Raw genomic sequence first — 21,851 nt, forward strand, 5'->3', positions numbered from 1 at the left:
AAAAAAGTTGTTTTTGTATGCAGCTGGGAAACAGGATATATAAGGAATGGGACATAGAAATATATCCTGCCCTACAAGAAAGTAAAGGGTTAGGGGATGGTGGGGGACTCAGTGACAGAATGGAAGGATGACTGAGGAACAAGGCAATCAGAATATATGCCATCTTGGAATGGGGGGGAGGGTAGAAATGGGGAGAAAATTTGTAACTCAAAGTTTTGTGGAAATCAATGTTGAAAACTAAAATATTAAATAAAAATGATAAAATTAAAAAAATATCTCTTCTAGGGCTGTATCCTAAAAACATCATAAAAATGTGAAAAGGATCCATATGTACAACAATATTTATAGCACCTCTTTTTGGGGTGGCAAAGAATTTCAAATCAAGGGGATGCCCATCAATTGGGGAATGGCTAAACAAATTGTGGTATATGAATGTAATGGAATACTATTGCGCAATAAGAAATGGCTTTTTTTATACAAAAACATTTCAATTTAACAATCAAAATTATCCATTTTGCATTTTGTAATGTTCTCTATCTCTTGTTGTGTCATGAATTCTTTGCTTTTCCATAAATCTGATAGGTAAACTATTCCTTCCTTTCCCAAATTGCTTATAATATCAGCCTTTATTCCTAAGTCATGAACACATTTTGACTTTATTTTGGTATATGGTATAAGATTTTGGTCTATGTACAGTTTCTGCCCTACCACTTTCCCATTTTCCCAGCAGTTTTTGTGAAATAAAGAATTCTTAGCCCAGAAGCTGAATTCTTTGGATTTATCAAAGAGTACATATCTTTAGTCATTGATTACTGCATCTTGTGTACTTAACCTATTCCACTGATCCATGACTCGTTTTCTTAGTCGGTACCAGGTAGGTTGATGACTGATGCTTCCATTTTCTACAGCTTTTGTCTGATTTTTTTACACAGTCCTGGTTGGGATGAATAATCTTACTGATGTTTTTCTTTGGATTTCTTAATCATCATTTAATCTGCTGCTCCTTCTTTTTTACTGCTGGAGAAAAGGTGGGAAAGTTAGACTCCTGCATCATCCACCAGGTGGCCATCTAAATGGAAGTTCTCTCAATGATCTTTTCAGTGCTAAAACTGTTCATCTTATTGAGCCTTCTTAATATCGTTTCCGTATTTGACATTGTTGACTATCTTCTTTTAGAAATACTCATTGCTTTGAGGCTTTCTCTTTTCTCGTTATGTCTTAAATTGTATGAAGAGTGTTTCTCAATCTCTTTTTCTAGATTATCATCCATATATTATTCTGTACCTTCAGGATTTCCATAGGGTTTTGCTCTATCTCTGCTTCAATTCTCTCTTACCAGCCTCTTTTGGTCTCATCAGGTACCATGAGCTCAGTTACCACCTATAGTCAGATGACTTCCCAGTCTATATGTAGACCTCCAGGTCCACAGCCCCACCTACCTGTTTGACACCTCAAATTTCTTATCCTATAGGAATGTCAAACCCAAAATGACCAAAATGGAATCACTTCTTATCATCCCAAAATCTATCTCTTCTCCAGGTGTTTCCATTTTTGTTGACAACATTTCTATTTTTCTAGGCACCACCTTCATGACCTTGGAGTGCCCTTTAACTTTTCTCTGTCCTTTATCCACCAATATCCATCAATCTGCAAATTTTCTTGAATCTCTCTTTAGAAGTCCTCTCATATCGATCTTTTTTGCTGTTCTGTTTCTCACATAACTGTCTCCTTACTTCTGGATTACTGCACTTGCTTCTAAATTAGACTCTGAGTTTCTAGTCTTTCCCACCTCCAACACATCCTTCACACAGTTGACCACATAATCTTCCTGTAGCAGAAATATGACCATTTTACTTCCCTGCTCAAGAAAAGCTCAATATCTTCCTATCATGTAAAATCCTTTAATTTGGTACTTAATTTCCAGCCTAATTATACACATTGATTTCACAACCCTGTGCATACACTGTAATTCAATCTTCCTATACTTCTTGCCTGCCATTTAGCAGTAAATTCTTTTTGAGTAACCTTTGGGTTAAACCAGTGGACACACCAAAGAAATGAAGACAGTTGATTTTTAAAATGTATATAGCTGATGTTAATTTTTGAAGGATATTTTGGAATTCATTTTTCACTGGTCTGGAATAGACAAGAACAAAGCTTTTGAAAGATTCCTTTTGAAAGGTCCTTTAAGGGTTGCTAGGAGAGGTATGATGCTCCAGGCCTCTATGAGTCTCTTCCTTTGGGCCCTTCTGATCTCACCAATAGAAAGAATAAATGTCAATAACTGGGAAGCATGGGAATGAAAAGTAAAATAGTCCATCGGGGTTTCTAGGCCTTCCATATATATTCAAAGTGGTCTCATTTCCCAAACTATTCTATGTCATTCTTATCCATATTCCATATGTCTAAGATCTACAGAAATTGATCTCACAGGTCAGAGGTGAAATTTAACATTTTCCTTTATAGTAATTCTTCTTAGACCTATGTGTCTGAGATGATATCCTTCTTTGCATATTGGACCAAGAGAATTTTCCAGTTGGGAGGTGTATTTTGTGGCCTGCAAATTTCATGGGGCATGAGGTACCCTATCTAGCAATATAGACATAGCAGTAGAATTCAAAAATGGAACTGCATAATATTTATGAAGAAATCTATTTTGACTCTTAAAGAATGTTAGCGAAATATATCACTGAACAAGGGCAGCTAGGTGACAAAGGTGATAGAGCACCCTTCATGGTGAGCCATGAGCACAAATCTGTCCTCAGACACATGTCAGCTGTTTGAACTTGGGCAAGTCACTTAACCTTGATTGCATATATATGCATATATATATATACATATATAATATGTATGCATGTATATACACACATATGTACATATATGTATAACATAACACTGAGCAAATATAATCTTTTTTGAAAAGAAGAAAAAAATTCATTAGATCATCTTAACCAAAAATCATAGAAGTAATCTCCTTTAAAAAACATCCCAAGCCAAATAGAGTAAGATGGCAGAGTAAAGGCAGAGACTATTATGATTTTGCTCCAAAATCTCTCAAAATACCTTTAAATAATTATTAAGTTAAAATTTTAAATATTAATATTGTAATCAATTTTGGCTAAAGACATAAAATAGGCATCTATAGGGTCAATATCACAAGGAAAGGAAAAGTAGGATTGCATGAGACAATGACTTGGTACAGAAAATTAAAAAAAAATGATTACAATAGATATTCATTAGTGTCTTTTGAACTTGGGTTCCCTAAGGGTCCTTTTGTTTGTGAATTCAGTTGTTCCCCATGCACCTGTAGTGTGTTGGATTGATGAAAGAAATATCCACTCCTTGGATATGGTTTGGAGGGAAACCTCTCTCCTCGCCCAAACAGGTCAGATGAGGAGATCCAAATAAAGGCAGGACCTGAGAGGCCATTCTCTTTCTAAAGCTTCAGTCTTTCTTTTAGCAAGGTACACCACACCAAAACATTTGTTGCATTTTAATGCGTTACAGGATCTCTGATGCAGCCTCATTTTAGAGTTGGTAATGAAAGAAAGGATTGGAATATTTAGAAGATGGGGACCTAGGAAGAATTCTGTTGTGCCTGTGAGGGTGATGTCATGCATTTGTGAGAAAATGTGGCCACAACTTTGTTGCTGTTCTGCTTTAAAGCAATCCAGGGAATATTGGACAAAAACTTCTTACTGAGACTTGAAGCACGTGCAGGAAAGTGAGTATAGTAATGGATGGTTCTATCACTGCTTCCCCACGCACACACTTATTTCAACTTGTAGGGATAGAATAGATGAGGCAGTTTCTCTATACAGGGACACAGGAATGAGACCTGTCAAGAGAAAGAAAAAGAAAACAGAAGGAAGGAAGGAAAGAAAGAAGGAAAGGAGGAAAGAAGGGAGGGAGGGAGGAAGAAAATAAAAGTATTAAATGCATTGTATGTTTCAGACAGGAAATGAACAGGCATTTCTGAGATGCTACTTTTATTCTGCATCTTGTGAATTTTGACATGTACTCTACGGGGAGAGCACTTTTCATAGGATCATCTTCATGTCTGCATGGAGTACATACTGGTCTCTGTAAATTAAGGGATGCATGAGAGCCTCCTACCAAAATCTATCTTCCCACTGTCATGCTGCACATATCCTAAAATTTCACAATTGTTTTACTTCCTTTGAATGAGCAAGCTTCCTCACTGAATAAATAAGTATCCCTGAGAGGAAGAAAACATAAAATAATTTGTTAATTGCACTAAAGAATGAACTAGCTAAAAGATGATTTTTGGCCAATATCTACCTTGGAACACTGCTAACAGGGAAGGTAGGAAAGAGGGGAAGTTAACTTTGAAAGTGAGTCATTCAATATCTGGGTGGGGGAGCAAAATGGAGTAGGGTCCACAGTGGGCAGTGTGAGGTCACTATGCCCCAGGAGTTGGGGCTTACAGCAAGAGAGGGGTAGGCAGATCTAAAGATAAGCCTAGTATAGGCTAAAGTTTTGCACAGGTGATTTCTATGTGATCTTCCTTTGAAGCACTAGTGACGTGGGGATATTTCATCTTCCATCAAATTCTGACTCTAGTCAACTTAGGTCAGAGCACCTTGCTTGTGAGGGTGCCTTTGACATTGGATCCTGCAGTATGTGACATGAGCACTTAGCGTGAGGTGACCCAAACATCTTAGCTGCTAATGTGAAGCTCCATTTCACCAAGTTCAGGCAGGAAAACCCTCAGAGTTCTTGGTGGATAATTCATTAAGACAGCCAAGTAAATCCTATCCCTATAACTAATTGGGTTATCCTGAGGAAACCTACTCCAATGCAGAATGAAAAGAAAATTAACTGAAGTGCAGATGGGAAACATTTCTTTAGCTACTGAATATCATTAATTAGTCATTATTGAAAAACAATTGTGGGTCACTGTGGATAGAGCACTAGTTCTAGAGCCAAAAGAACCTGAGTTGAAATCCAGCCTTAGATATATACTAACAGTGTGACCTTGGACAAATCACTTTAGCCTGATTACCTCCAAAAAAGGAAGAAAGAAAGAAAAGAAAAGAAGAAAAAAACACTTAATGGAGGGAAATGGTCTGTCCCCTGGACTCATAATCACATTTACAGATAGAATGAATAGAGGCAACATTAAGAAAAAGAAAAAATCATCAGTGAAAGATGATGCCTAAATATCTCTGTGGCCAATAGTAATGCCAGCAGTAATGGGGAAGATGAGCCCATTTTTCCTGAGAACAGAGTATATAATAAAATTATCAGATAGAGTGACCCAAAGCACAAGAATCAGGGCATGCTTCCAGTATCCCCTTTATTGTACCATACACAGGCCATCCTCCAACTACATGGTGGAAAAAAAAGAACTCCATGACTATGACAGACAAAAGGCCTTTTTTAAAAATTCAACATGTACTATGGATTTTCCAGAATGAAATCAAGCATCTATATATGAGATATTCTTTAGGATTATATAGACATTGACTCCTGCCCTTTGATGGAAGTTGGATCAGGCTTAGAGATTCATAAATAGGTGAGTCACCTGTGTGATGTCAGTGGTACAGGAAACATTCCCTTTTACCATGTGCTGCACGTTTCTTGAACTTCCTTTATCATAGTTATTTTCTCTGAGTGAAAGTTTCCTAATTGAAAAGAAAAGCAACCTTAAGAGACTTGTCACATGAAGGGATAATTTTTAAAGCCTGAGAGTATACGTTATTGAGAGGAAGGGAATATTGTTGAAGCAAGGGGAAGGGTAATGGTTACAAGAGGAGAAAGAATTGTTTAAGGTGGCACAGTGAGCCCTAGGGTCAGAGTGAGTTTGGCAGGAAGAAAAAGTCAGAGACCAGTTTCTACTGGGCCACAATTCTGGCTCCAGAAATCACTCTGTATGTAATCTTTCCAACAAAACCTAAGCAAAAGAGAAATTACTTCTCCAATAATCATGGATCCAAAATCCAAGATTATTGCTCTGGTTTTGTTGGTGTGTGCAACAGTGGATTCTGCACTGTGTGAATTGGTGATTCTGGGATACAGAATCCTTACTTCTCAAGACCCAGGAGAAATTCCCCTTAGGGATCTTTACAGAGAATATTTTATGGCAACCAAGCAAAATCCATTCCCACAACTAATTGGATTCTTCAAAGGAAACCTAAACCAGGGGATCATGGAGGAAAATTGAAGGTAGAGGAGAAACATTTTTATGACTATTGAATAGAACCAAGTTGGAATTATTGAGAAGCAATTGTGACCAAATCATACTCAAAGCAAGTTAGATTGTCTGTCTTTAACTCTAGAATCACAAGGACACAGTGACCAAAGAGGGCATCAACAAAGATGCAAAGTATCACTGGCAAAAGGTCTACGATTACTCCTCATTTCAATACTGCACTGCGGTGTAGCAAATAACCTGTTCCTGTCTGAAATGAAGCTATAATGTGAAATGATCACAACAAGGATTCTGAAATACAGTAGGAACCATATTAGAAACCTTGTCACAACACATGAGGTGACACCTCTATGCAGGGAAAGATAATTCAAGGTTTACTCTCCAATAGTGGGAGCCTTTGCAGAAATAAATGTACCTCAACTTCCCTGCCCCACAGGACTGAAGATAAAAAGATTTCTATTTCCTTAATGGTTATTGCCCTCTATGAATATAGACTCCAATGTTGTACATATAAATTGGTTAACATACAGCTACTTTAAAAGATTGGAAAAGGGATAAGAAGCGAGAAATGTCAATTAGTCAATACTTTTCACTAAGGTCAAGCTTCTGTAGAAGAAAAGTAGATAGCAGCCTTCATGGTGAAGCTTTATCTGCATTATCTCCACTTCAAAAAACTGTAATGCTACTTCTAAATCATAATAATTGTATTTCATTTTCTAAAAGTTAAGCTATTCTTTCTATTCTTTGCCAGGGGCCACCGTAAGCTATTTATTTCTGTGGTTTGGTTTTTTATTTCTTCCATTACTTCATTGCAGAAAGAAGTAATTAAATAGGGAGTCCACAGCTAGGATGTAGTGGAGGTGTCAGGTATAGGTAAAGGGGGCACAGTATTAGAAGCCAGGGAAGCATTAGGAGACAGTTTGGAGAGTGGAGAGAAGACCCCTTAAAACTCTAATAGGAACCTTTTTAACTGGAATTTTTCTTAAGCTAAATTGTCCCTTCACTTCTTTGAAAGGACTCACAGGTAAAAAGTCCACAAGAAATCCAGGAAGTACAGAAGAGGGAAGCTAATGTATTAAGGTAATACAGTTGCTGTTCAGTCATTTAAAACTCTTCAGGACCCAATGGACCATATGGTTTATGGGGTTTTCCTGTAAAAAAACTGGAATGATTTGCCATTTGCTTCCCTAGTGCATCCTTTTGTCAAACAAACACAGGTTAAGTGACTTGTCCAGGGTTTCAAAGCTAGAAAGAGTATGAGGTTGGATTTGAACACAGCTCTTCCTGACTGAGGACCAGCCATCTGTCCACTGAGCCACCAACTGCCTCTAAGGTAAGAGAGGAGTAGGCAGAAAAGTTAGTTCATATTCAAAATAATATAGCAACTAGAAATGAGGCATAGAAGGAAGAATAGTGTTAGGACTGAGGGTTAGCACCTGTGGGTGGAGATTAAATGGCCATGCAGTCTTCCAGGGGAGAGTAATATTCTTCACTCCCAAAAGAAGTTGGAAAAAAAGTATCAAGGAAAACACTTGAGTAGTTGTGGAGGCCTTGTGAATCTAATTGGGATTGGGGAAATGCTTTCTTCAAAGATACTTACTTGGAATGAATGGGTTTAGAGCAAATGGGTCTGTACCCTTGGATGTCCTCATTTAGAATAAGTGTGGTTAGAACAAATGGGCTCCTTCCTTGGTTGTGAGCGCCTCTTCTGTAGGAGATTGTGCTTCCTCCTAGCAAAATTACTCTCTCTGCATATCACCTTAAGCTCCTCCAGCAACATGCTGCACAACTGCCCACCTCCTTCCTGGGTCTTATTAACATTTTCCTTTTTCCTAAGTGTTCTTTCCTCCCACACTCTGCATTGACCTATTTCCCAAAGTGGTTCATGATTTAACCTTCTTTAGGAAGACTTTCCCCTCCCTTCATACTACGACATGTGGTATGACTATCTTCTACCCTACCACCACATTTTCCAATAAGAAATTTGCACCAGACACCATAATGGTTCTGCTTCCCATTCTGGAGGCAGAGAATAGATTTCCTCTCACTGTCCTTGCCAGTCTGGTACTGTAAGGCCATGTCTTGGTGAAGTATTTTTTGAGAGAACATAAAGTCAGAGAGAGTAGAACAGAACCAGGAGATCAGGTCTCCTAGGTATTAGATACTGCAGCAATGAGCATAGATGTAGTATGGTGTATGGTAGACTCATTCAGGGGCAGGTGGTTTAGACAGCATAACTAGCTATTCCTAATGGACTTCTGTTACTTTAATTACATGTACCTAAAGAATATGGGAATGTGAAGAGAATGGTTGCCAGAACTGCTGGGCACTAATGTTTTGACTAATACTTCCACCTCAACATTAATTATGGTTTTAAGTCTCAGCCCTGATTTCTCCTACCACCACCTCCTCTCCCCCCCAACAATGTCAGCATTGCCTTGTTTATAAGAGATTAACCCTGGACAGATAATATGTCTGTGAAACTCTTTTCTCACCTCTGTCACCTTACGAGGAAATAGGGCCTGCTCAAGGAGACCTAGAAGAATGTAAATGTTGTGTGGCCTGTCTGTATAGAAGCCTGGTTTTATGATAGACAAAAGAGCCCAGAGGGAGTGTGAAGAGGAAGAGAAGAAATTGGGCTTTCAGAGGAGATGAATGTATGCACAGAATATCCCATATAACCAGTCAGCTAAATTTAAAGTGTGAGCACTTTGCAAATATATGAAAATACTAAGAACCATTTCCCCAATGAAGCAATATTTCACAAGATAAGAATTGAAAGTTTGCAATAACCATTAAAAATGCTGAAAAAATTAAATAAAAGAAATTCAAATTGAAAGATCCCATTAAGACTCTGAGCTTTGTTCCCACACAATACATGTAGTGTCAACGGTCAAAAATAAGAAAATACACAATTTGGAAGGTATCTGGAAAAATAAGCACCCTTATATTTGATTGCTAGAAATAAATACTGGTGAAAAGGATCCATAAAACAATTTGAAATATTCAGACAAAAGGGAGGAAAATGTAGTCTGTGAGCCAGTGATCTCACCACTGTGCATATATCCAAAGGAGGTCAAAGACAGAAAGTCACCACATATATTCCAAGATATCATGGTACGTTCTGTAGTAGCAACAAAGGGGGTATGAAGTGAGTGTCTGACAGTAGGGGAATGGCTGAAAACATTGTGGGATGTGAACAGAAGTATATTTAGCATACACACTCATAGATAGTCACTGAGCTGTTCTTGCTTAACTTTTTTTTTCTAGGTGACAAAGGGATTGAAAAAGGAGGTATATCTGGAAATAATTATGGTGGGAAAACAGAAGGAATCGACACAAACTTTTGAGATAAAACAAAGGAAATATGATTGGGAAGGACTGGGGTGGAGACAAGGAACTGGGTTGACAGAAGAAAGATAACAAAGGGACAAAATTCTTTACAGAAAAGCTAAGCTTAGTAGCTGATGCATCGGTCAAAGCCATTGAGGATAACACGATGACTTGGGCATAATTGGTTTTTAGCCAGTGAAAGGAAAAAAGGACCAAGAGTGAGTTCTCAGCATTTATATCCAAACTGAATTGCTGATATATTAAATGATGGCTCTTCTCAGCTCCAACCTCTCCCACTCACTCTTTCTCTCCCTCTCACTCTTACATACAGATCCATCAAAAGACAGATGTCAGAAATGAGAAACCAAACAGGAATAACATCATTCATTTTTCAGGGATTGACAGATGACCCACAGCTGCAAGCTCTACTTTTTATATTTCTGTTTCTGACCTACATGTTGAGTGTAACTGGAAACTTGACCATCATCACCCTCACTTTGGTGGACCCCCACCTTAAAACCCCCATGTATTTTTTTCTTAGAAATTATTCCTTCTTAGAATTGTCATTCACAACTGTCTGTATTCCTAGATTCCTGTGCCACATGTCAACTGGGGACTATACTGTGACCTATAACGCGTGTTTCACTCAGTTTTTTTTTGGTATCCTCTTTGGGGCCTCAGAATTTTTTCTTTTAGCTGCCATGTCCTATGACCGTTACGTAGCTATCTGCAAACCTCTGCACTATACAGCCATCATAAACAACAGAGTCTGTAACCAGCTTCTTCTGGGTTGTTGGTTGTCTGGTTTGATGATCATTATTCCACAACTTGGTGTGGGTCTTAAATTAGAATTCTGTGATTCTAATATTATTGACTATTTTGTCTGTGATATATCACCATTACTGGAGATATCATGCTCTGATACACAGTTCCTAGATAGAATGGTTGTAGCCTTGGCTGTGTTGACACTCGTCATCACCTTAGTGTTAGTGGTTCTATCCTATGCCTATATTGTCAGGACGATTCTGAGATTCCCTTCTGCCCAGCGAAGGAAAAAAGCCTTCTCCACTTGTTCCTCCCACATGCTTGTTGTCTCCATGACTTATGGAACCTGCATCTTCATCTATATCAAACCTTCTGCAAAAGAAGGGGTGGCTATAAATAGGGTGGTGTCTGTACTTGCAACCTCAGTGGCACCAGTAATGAACCCCTTCATATATACCCTAAGGAATAAACAAGTGATACAAGCTTTTAGAGATACATTCAAAAGGATTGTATTGATTTCAAAGCTGTGAGAGATAACCCAAAACTCAGGTGTAATTAGGGAAAGGAAACCTAAATACTTTAGAATTCTTTGTTCTGGGTACTATGACCCAATTTTATTCTCTTACTAATGCCCCTTTATCCACAGACCCAAATCTCAGGGCTCCTTTTCTGTCTTATCCAGAAATCCTCACTGATTGACGTTTTCCCCTTCCTACTCCATCCTTCTTTCGAAGGTTTTCACTTGCTTTCAACCACATAACTCAACACTTCATTTCTATAAAATCCATGGAAGATTATTTTAGAACCAACTATGTATGAGACACTTATTAAGAAAGATTTTTCCAGCCCTTTACTTAATAGCCAATATAAGTGTATTAGGTGGCTATCACATATCAGCCACTGTCGTAAGCACACAGATGTGAAAAATAAAGACAATCTCTGCCCCCACAAGAATGTAAAATCTATTTAGGAAGACAACGCACACAAAGGAAAGCTGAAAAGTAGGAGAGAGAGGAAAGGTAGCCTGCTTGAGGGCATGGTGGATAAGTCAGTCAGAGAAGTCCCAAAGTAGTGCAGTCAGGTAAGAAATGCTTGAGGAATATTTGAGGTCAGCTCTCTCCTTAACTAGATGTTTGGAGTTCATTGTTCCACCATCCAAACAATCAGAGGCAGAGAACAGTGATGAGGCAGACTACAAAGCCTGATGAGATCCTTCAGGATGATGAAGTCTTCGCAATAATGATCTTCTGGGTGCATGGTGCAGATGTCAGTCAGAGAATACTCAAACTAGCACAGCCAAGGGAGAAGTCAATTTGCCTGGTGATTCATGTTATAAAACATGAAAGTCCAAATAGTAAGATCTTCCTGAACACAGAAATTAGCCCTCTGTAAATTGTTATCTGGAGTTTTTGGCTTAAAACATTGGAAAGTAAAAGCCAAATCTTCAAGATAAACCTCATCTTCAAGACTGACATTATGGAGCATGCCCTGAAATAAGATATCAAAAGTTATTATCTTTCAGCTTTTACTAACATTTCTGTTTTTTGTTAAGGGTCACCTTGTGGATTTTTTTCTCCTTCCTTTAAAAATAATGCCTTATCCTTGCATTCCAGACACATTTATTTTTAGCACCATACTTTGCTGACATGTATGAGAGAAATTATTGGTCATATGCTCAAAAAGTAAAACTGAATAAGGGACATAGAAGAACTTTGTTAGGTACTTTCTTCAAAAAAATACTTTTTTGCATCTGCCAGCCTTTAAAGGGAAAAAAAGCATTTTTCCATTATGATTTATGCTTTCCTTGAGATTAGTAATTTAAAAAAAACATTGTTAGTTATATTTATTCTCAAGCATTATTTGCTCTGATCAGATCTTTGGATATATTACCAAATATTTTCAAGCCTTTAAGGATTCTTTTGTTTTCTCTTCCTTCTAAGACAATTACCTGAAGGGAAGTTTACTAGCTTCCTGGCATTACATTTATGTAACAGTTGCAGGCATCAATGCAGCCTACAAAGTGAGTCCTCTGGACTGGTTATGTCATTTATTGGGGGATTTTATTTTTACTTTTCTTTCTTGTATATCTCATTATATGCCTTTGTTTTAAATTAATTGTATCTTTCACCTGATTAAGAAAGGCAAACACATTGGTGAGGGCTCATAAGTTATTATGTGCTATGCTTTTGAGTGAAGTTACACCCACTATGTATAACCTGGAGGTATCCCACTAACTCACAGAATGGGTCCCAAAATGATTGCAGTACTCTTTAGGTTTGCATCCACTCAACACCATAACTCACAAGCACACAATGACAAAAAATGACTTATAACAATGACTTATAACTACCAGTGCACACTCCTGGCAGACTGAGCATTAAATAATATAGAAGCACAATTCACTTAGTAGGAGTACTCAATTAGCATTTCACATTCAGTTTGGATATGTACTATCCAAACATTTACCCCTCAGTCTACCTTTTTTCTTTGGAAAGCCAGCCACATGTTGGTTTCATTGTCTTCAGTCTTGTCCAATAAACACTGTAGTTGTTGATGGTGATCTTCCCAAAGTGAAGCCAGTACTAGCTGAGGACAGAAAGCTAGAGGGTAGGGCCATTCCTTTCAAGGTCCTTGAGAAGGGAAACACCCCTAGACTTTGGTGACAGTTCTTTCATAGGGTCATCTTCATACCTGCATGGATTACATACTGGTCTTGGCCTGACAGCCTCTCACCAAAACCTACTTCTCCACTTTCATGCTGCACACTTACTAAAATTTCACAGTTGGAGACATTTCCTTTGAATAAACAAGTTTCCTCACTGAATAAATAGCATCCCTGAGAGTATTAAAACATAAAGTAATTTGTTTATTGCATAAAAGAATGAATTACCTGAAAAATCCATTCTAGACAATATCTGGCTTGGAACAGAGCTCAGAGAGAAAAAAAGGAAGGGAGGGAGGAGAAGCAGGTGACTTTGAGAGTGTGTCATTAAATCCCAGGGGAAGGATAAAACAGAGTATGGTCCACAGTGGGCAGTGTAAGGTCACTAGGCTCCAGGAGATGGGGCTTACAGAAAGAGGAAGTGGGGAAATCCAGAGAAAATCCTCTTGGAGGCAACAGTTTTGCACAGTTGGTCTCTATGTGATCTTCCTTTGAAGCACTAGTGATGGGGGATTATTTCATCTTTCATCTAATCATGGCTCTAGTCAATCTAGGTCAGAGCATCTTGCATGTGAGGGTGCCTTTAACTGTGCCTGCATTATATAACATGGAAATTTAGCCCAAAGTGGCCCAAAACATCTTAGCTGTCAGATTGAAGCTCTTTTTCTCCAAGTTCAGGAAAAAACCCAAAGGTCTTGGTGGATATTATAGTGCATATATTACAACAGTCAAGCAAATCCTAAAACTAACTGAGGTCTCCTGAGGAAGCCTATTACAATGCAGAATGGAAAAAAAAGTTACCTGAAGTGCAGGTAACTGCATTTTCTTACCTACTGAATATCATTATTTAGTGATTATTGAAAAACAATTGGGGGGGAGGGGCCGAGCCAAGATGGCCACTGGAAAGCAGGGATTTGCATGAGCTCCCTGCCAGGTCCCTCCAAAAACCTATAAAGATTTGCTCTGAACAAATTCTCGAACTGTAGAACCCACAAAATAGCAGAGGGAAGCTGAGATCCAGCCCAGGACAGCCTGGTGATATCTTAAAAAATGAAATAAATTTAATGGATAAGAGAGGAATATCTTGAGAGAGGGAGAAAGGGAGAGATAGAATTGGGTAAATTATCTCACATGAAAGTGGCAAGAAAAAGTGGTTCTGTAGGAAGGGAAGAGGGGGAAGGAGAGGGAGAATGAGTAAATCTTGCTCTCATCGGATTTGACCTGAGGAGGGAATACCATACACACTCAATTGGGTATCTTACCCCACAGGAAACAAGGAGGAAGAAGATAAAAAAGGGGGGACAATAGAAGGGAGGGCAGACAGGGGGAGGAGGTAATCAAAAACATACACTTTCAAAAAGGGACAGGGTCAAGGGAGAAAATTCAATAAAGGAGGATAGGTTAGGAAGGAGCAAAACATAGTTAATCTTTCACAACATGACTATTTTGCAAGGGTTTTACATAATGATATGCATGTGGCCTATGTTGAATTGCTTGCCTTCTTAGGGAGGGTGGTGGGAAGGGAAGAGGGGAGAGAATTTGGAACTCAAAATTTTAAAAACAGACGTTCAAAAACAACAACAACAAAAAGTTTTTGCATGCAACTAGGAAGTAAGATACACAGGCAATGGGGCATAGAAATTTATCTTGCCCTACAAGAGAAGAAGGGAAAGGGGGATGGGAGGGGAATGAGGTGACAGATGGGAGGGCTGACTGGGCAACAGGGCCACCAGAATATACGCCATCTTGGAGTGGGTGGGAGGGTAGAAATGGGGAGAAAATTTGCAATTCAAACTCTTGTGAAAATCAATGCTGAAAACTAAGTATATTAAATAAATTAAATTTTAAAAAAAGAAAAACAATTGTGGGCATAATGTTTAGAGCACTGATCCTAGATTCAAGAGGACCTGAGTCAAAATATGGCCTCAGATACATACCAGCTGTGTGACCTTGGACAAGTCACTTTACCTGATTGCCTTCAAAAAAAAGAAAGAAAAGAAATTTTTTTTTACCAGATCCTACACCAAATGAATGTAAAATTAAGTCCTCCAGCCTTAGATTCACCTTTACAGATAAACTGAACAGAGGCAATATCAAGAAAAAGATGAAATCATCCATGAAAGATTATGTCAATTATCTCTGTGGCCAAATGCAATGCCAACAGTAATGGGACAGATGAGCCCATTCTGCCTGAGAACAGGGAAGAAAACAAAATTATCAGATAGAGTGACCCAAATAATAAGAATCAGGACACACTTCAAAATTACACAGGCCATGCCCCAAATATGGGGAGAAAAAAAGAGAACCTTGTGCTTAGCACAGACAAAGTAGGTAAAGACAGGAAAGAATATGTGCTATGACTATAACAGTATAAATGAAAAAAAAACATACAAGAAAGCTAAATAGTAGTTAGATATAATGATTGATCTTGATCCTTGAGAAGAGCTAAGGAAATGTACCCTTCTCCTTTCATTAAACAAGTGGGGCAATTAAAAATGTGGAATGAGGCCCAAGGTTTTATTGTCCCTTACCTTTTGTTACTTGTTACAATGGAAAGCTGAAAGTGGATCTGGAAATGTCTATAGTATATGGAACAAAGGCATCAATAAAACTTTCTTTAAAAAAGACTGCCTGTTGTGTTCTCATTTTTTTTAACTGAAGACACTTTATAGACATGTACATAATTCTCATAAAAATTTTATAAAGATGAGAAGTTATGCATATGACTTCTTAGTCATTGATATTCTCTTAATTTTCCATTGTGGAACATTAATATCATCTCTGATTTTTCCCATTCTTTTGCTAACTTCTCCTCTCTGAAGGGAAAGCATTTAAAACTTTAGGAAAAGCCTATAGAATGTTAAAACAAATTGACCTCTGCAGGTTGCTAAAGCCACCATTTGGAACTGACTGCTTTCTCAGCTTCCTTTAGTTACTAGAAAACATACAAACAATGGCTGCCTCTCATTTGTCACCAAGAAGATAGGGGAAAGAAAGATGCTTAGGTATGCAGCATTTACCTGGCAATTAGGCGCCACCTTCTTCCAAGCTAATGAAGTTGATCATGTCACCTTTTCATGCTTCTCTTGATTCTTGTGTTTGAAAGTCAAATTGTCTATTCAGCTCTGGTCTTTTCACTAAGAAAGCTTGAAAGTCCTCTATTTTATTGAAAATCCATATTTTGCCTTGGAGCATTATACTCAATTTATCTGGGTAGGTGATTCTTCATTTTAATCCTAGATCTAATGACCCCCAGAATATCATATTCCAAGCCCTTTGATCCCTTAATGTGAAAGCTGCTAGATCTTGTATTATCCTGAATGTTTTCCCATAATACTCAAATTGTTTTTCTATCTGCTTGCAGTATTATCTTGTAGATCTGAGAGCTCTGGGATTTGGCAATAATATTCACAGGAGTTTTCTTTTGGTGATTTCTGAAAAGGTGATTGGTGCATTCTTTCAATTTATATTTTACCCTCTGGCTCTAAAATATCAGGCCATTTCTCCTTGATAATTTCTTGAAAGATGATATCTAGACTCTTTTTTTGTGATCATGGCTTTCAGGTAGTCCAATAATTTTTAAATTCTCTCTCCTGGATCTATTTTCTAGGTCACTGGTTTTTCCAGTGAGGTATTTCACATTGTCTTCCATTTCCTCATTCCTTTGTGTTCTGTTTAGATTAAGTATCAGCACCATATTTGTATCATAAAAAGTATTTAGTGGGACTCCTTCTTTGCCGGTTTTACCAAATAGTTTATATAGTATTGGAGTTAATTGTTCTTTAAATGTTTGGTAGAATTCATTTGTGAGTCTTGCCTTGGAGATTTTTTTCTTAGGGAATTTATTGATGGCTTGAACAAGTCATCTTTTTTTTTCTGAAATGAGGTTATTTAACTATTTTATTACCTCTTGTTTTAGTATGGAGAATTTATATTTTTATAAGTATCCACCCATTTCACTAAAACTGTCAGATTTATTGGCATACAGTTGGGCAAAGTAGCTCCTAATTATTGTTTTGAGTTTTACTTTATTGGGGGTGTTCACCCTTTTCATTTTTGATACTGGTAATTTGGTTTTTTCTTTCTTTTTTAAATCAAATTAACCAAAGTTTTATCTATTTCATTGTTTTTTTCATAAAACTAGTTCTTAGTATTATTTAATTGTTCAATACTTTCTGTTCAGCCTCACCACAAACAAGTTCCCCCAGGCAAATTCCTCCCTTTGCCCACTCATGTTATCTTCTCTCCTTCAGCTCTGCCTTGTTCTCACTTCCTGCTCTTTTTCCTGTAGGCCAAACTCCTCCCACAATGGGCTTCATGTGATCCAGGCTCCATGTGACTCAGGTTGTATCACAGCTCTGAGCTGGACCAGAGCTTAAAGCAGGTCACATAGGCCAATTAATGGATGGAAAAGATCTTCCTATTCCATTAGCATTATATTTGACCCCAAGATGTTTCACCTCCACTACATAGGTCAATGGGACTTTAGGGGTAACTTGTGTCAACATAACTTTCACAGCAATACAACAAAACAAATACATAAAACAATATCTTAGGGTGTGTACTTGAGCACAAGCACCCCATCTTTTCCCCCTCAATTGAATGGGACCCACAATCTTTGGGATAAGGGGCAAAGGTCTCATTTTCTAAAACTACTTCCTGCTGAGATTGGATGTAGAGCTGTCCCTGCCTTGAGAGGTCCAATTCGAGGGGTCATTTCCTTAGCTGGTATCCGGAGCTTGGTCAATGCCAGGTGCAGGGGTGATGTATCACTGTCTTGGACAGATGGTGACATCCAGCTTAAGCAGTCAGTCATCTACAAGTGGAAGTCACTAAGTCTGGAGGAAACAAATCTAACAAACAGGTTAAATAAAGGCCAAAAAGAATAAGGAGATAATAACCAGCAGCAGGGTAAATAAAGCATCAGCTACACTTCTAGAGTCCCTGAACCCACTATCATACCCTTATTCACAGTAAAATTTATGAGTTAAGGGCACAATTTGGTAATCATCCTCTACTTAATAAACAACAGTTACAGTATTATCTTTTCCATGTGCTATAATCTCCACAGCCTTTGGAACATTATCTGGCTTCTGTTTTACCCATACTTTAGCTCCTAATTTTATTCCATCACTAGAACCAAAACCTATGGTAGTTATTTTGGAAGGAGGGTCAGTTTTCACCAAAGATATTATTTTACAAGGAATAATGATCACTTGAACTATTCTATCATTTTCACAAAACTGTACAGGTTCTTCACCTAAATTTTGGAATACCATAATAATTTTTCCTTGATAATTCGACTCTATTACTCCAACCCACACATGTATTCCTTGAACTGCATGTCTCTTTCCCTCCACCAGGGTATTTATGTATTGCTATATTCTAATAAAGCTTGAATGTCCCTTTTCTAGAATCAATGATTTCCTTCTCTGCCTCATGGATTCCTATCACCACTTGGCTTTGTGTCCACCTCATTCTTTCCCCCAATGTCCCTTCCTTAGCACTCATTCAATATCCCAGTATCCTGTATTTTTTTCATCTCCTGGCCTCTTCCCACAACTTGTGCAGATTCATAAATGAGAAGGGACCTCATATTAAGTTCATAAAATTTTAAAGGTTATGTACTTAAACCATACCCAAAGAAAAACATGTTCTACCACCTCCAGCTGTTGTTGATATTTGATTCCTTCTGTTCTTTCCTGTTTCTTTCAACCTATGTTCCTTCCTTATTTCTGTTTCCCCATGTCCCTGCTTCAGTGTTGGTCAATCTATTTCCTCTTTAGCTCTGCATCTTATGCCCACAATTTCCCTGGTTTGGTTTTTTATTTTTACCAAATTTTGTCTCAAAATTATTTCTCTCTTCTATTTTCTTTAAACGGGTAAATAAAATTCCAAATCCAATCAAAATAATTCTATTCTAAGCTTGTCATGCTTTCCATTAGCAATTTAATTTTCTCTTTTCTTCTTTTGTCCCATTTCAGTGTGCTTTTCAACCACTTTCACACATTTTCTCACTATTCTGGCAATCTTTTTTTAAATTGTTTTTTTTTTAATTTTTAGTTTACAACACTCAGTTCCACATTATTTTGAATTCCAGATTTTCTTCCCCGCCACCCCAAGATGGCATGGAATATGATATAACTTCTACATATAACTTCACATTGAAATTATTTACACAATAGTCAAATTGTAAAGGAGAATTATGACCAATGGAATGAATCATGAGAAAGAAGAAACAAACCCCCCAAAACCCTAAAAACAAAAAGAGGGAAAAAAAAGAAAAAAAGGAGAGCAAACAGTTTGCCTCAATCTGCATTCAGTCTCCATAGCTCTTTCTCTGGATGTAGATAGCTCTCTCCCTCAAGAGTCCTTTGGAGTTGTCTTTGAACTTTTTATTGCTTCGAAGAGTGAGGTCTATCAAGGTTAGTCATCACAGATTCCATATATCTGTGATTGTGTATAATGTTCTCCTAGTTCTGCTCCGCTCACTCAGCATGATATTGTGTAGGTTTTTCCAGGTTACTATGAAGACTGTATCATCCCCATTTCTTATAGCACAATAGTATTCCATTAGCTTCATATACCACAGCTTGTTCAGCCATTCCCCAACTGATGAGCATCCCCTTGATTTCCAGTTCTTTGCTACTACAAAAAGAGCTGCTATAAGTATGTTTGTACATATAGGTCCTTTTCCCACTTGTGTGATCTCTTTGGGATATAACCCTTGAAGTGGTATTGCTGGGACAAAGGGTATGCACATTTTTATAGCCCTTTGGGCATAGTTCCAAATTGCTCTCCAGAATGGCTGGATGAGTTCACAATTCTACCACCAATGTAACAGTGTTCCAATTTTCACATATCCTCTCTGGCATTTCTCGATTTGCTGTTTTGTCATTTTAGCCAATCTGACAGGAGAGATACAGTACCTAAGAGTTGTTCTGATTTGCATTTCTCTAATTGGTAGTGCTTTTGAGCATTTTTATGTATGCCTATAGATATATTTAATTTCTTCCTCTGAAAATTGCCTGTTCATATTCTTTGACCATTTCTTAATTGGGGAATGACTTGTCTTCCTATAAATTTAGCTCAGTTCCCTGTATATTTTAGAGATGAGGCCTTTATCAGACACACTACTTGTAAAGATTTTCTCCCAATTTTCTGTTTCCCTCCTAATCTTTGTTACGTTGGCTTTTTTTTATACAAAACTTTTAAATTTAACATAAGCAAAATTATGCATTTTGCATTTTTTAATTCTCTCTGTCTCTTGTTGTGTCTTGAATTCTTTCCTTTCCCATAAATCTGATATATAAACTATTCATTGCTCTCCCAAATAGCTTATTGTATCAGCCTCTGTTCCTAAATCATGAACCCATTTTGACTTTATTTTGGTATATGGTGTAAGACATTGGCCTATGCCCAGTTTCTACCCTACCATTTCGCAATTTTCCAGGCAGTTTTTGTGAAATAGTGAATTCTTATCACAGAAGCTGGATTATTTGCATTTATCAAAGAGTAGATTGCTATAGTTGTTGACTGCTAGGTCTTGTGTACCTAACCTGTTCCACTGATGACTGCTGCTTTATAGTAAAATTTAATATCTGGAATGGCTATGCCGCATTCCCTTGCATTTCTTTTCATTAATTGCCTAGATATTGTAGACCACTTTTTCTTCCAGATGAATTTTCTTATTATTTTATCCAGCTCTGTAAAATAGTTTTTGGTAGTTTGAAAAGTATAGCTCTGAATAAATAAATTAATTTAGGTAAAATGGTCATTTTTATTACATCAGCTAGGCTTAACCATGACCATCTGATATTTTTTTCCTTTTATTTCAATCTGACTTTATTTGTGTGAAAAGTGTTTTGTAATTATGTTCATATAGGCCCTGGATTTGTCTTGGCAGATAGAATCCTAAATATTTTATAGTGTCTACAGTAACTTTGAATGGAATTTCTCTTTCTACCTCTTGCTGTTGGGCTGTGTTAGTAATGTATAAGAATGCCAAGGATTTATGTGGGTTTATTTTATATTCTGCAACTTTGCTAAAGTTGTTTATTATTTCAAGTATTTTTCTACTTGATTCTCTAGGATTCTATAAGTAAATCATCATATCATCTGCAAAAAGTGATAATTTAGCTTCTTCTTTGCCTATTCTAATTCCTTCAATTTCTTTTTCTTCTCTTATTGCTACAGCTAACATTTCTAGTGCCAAATTGAATAATAGGGATGATAATGGAAATCCTTCTTTCATCCCTGATTTTATTGGGAATGCATCTAGCTTATCCCCATTACAAATAATGCCTGTTGAGGGTTTTAGGTAGATTCTATTTGTAATTTTAAGGAAGACTCCTTTTATTCCTATGCTTTCTAGTATTTTAATAGGAATGGGTGTTGTATTTTGTCAAAGGCTTTTGCTGCATGTATTGAGATGATCATATGGTTTCTGGCAGTTTTGTTGTTGAAATAATCAATTATGCTGATAGTTTTCTTAATATTAAACCAGCCTTTCATTCCTGGAATAAATCCTACCTGGTCATAGTGTATTATTCTCCTGATAAGTTGCTGCAGTATTTCTGCTAATATTTTTTTTAAATTTTTGCATCAATATTTATTAGGGAAATTGGTCTATGATTTTCTTCCTCTGTTTTCACTCTTCCTGGTTTTGGCATTAGTATGATATTTGTGTCATAAAAATAATTTGGTAGGACTCTTTCACCTATTTTCTTCAAATAGTCTGTAAAGTACAGGAATTAATTGTTCTTTAAATGTTTGATAAAATTCACATGTAAAACCATCTGGCCCTGGAGATTTTTTACTAGGGAGTTCATTGATGGCTTGCTCAATTTCTTTCTTGTGAGTTGGCGTTATTTAGCTATTTTACTTCTTCTTCCATTAACCATGGCAATTTCTATT

The 21,851-nt window shown here is 37.3% G+C and overlaps 1 protein-coding gene across 1 annotated transcript; it reads left to right on the forward strand.

Annotated features, from left to right (window-relative positions):
• Positions 1 to 9,864: 9,864 nt before the first annotated feature.
• On the forward strand, positions 9,865 to 10,803 carry LOC118851721 (olfactory receptor 6C2-like). Its single transcript, XM_036761232.1, has one exon. The coding sequence runs from the start codon at positions 9,865 to 9,867 to the stop codon at positions 10,801 to 10,803; it is 939 nt and encodes a 312-aa protein (XP_036617127.1).
• The last annotated feature ends 11,048 nt before the right edge of the window (positions 10,804 to 21,851 follow it).

Source organism: Trichosurus vulpecula, chromosome 5 (genome assembly GCF_011100635.1).
Source record: "Trichosurus vulpecula isolate mTriVul1 chromosome 5, mTriVul1.pri, whole genome shotgun sequence".
Lineage (NCBI taxonomy): Eukaryota > Metazoa > Chordata > Mammalia > Diprotodontia > Phalangeridae > Trichosurus > Trichosurus vulpecula.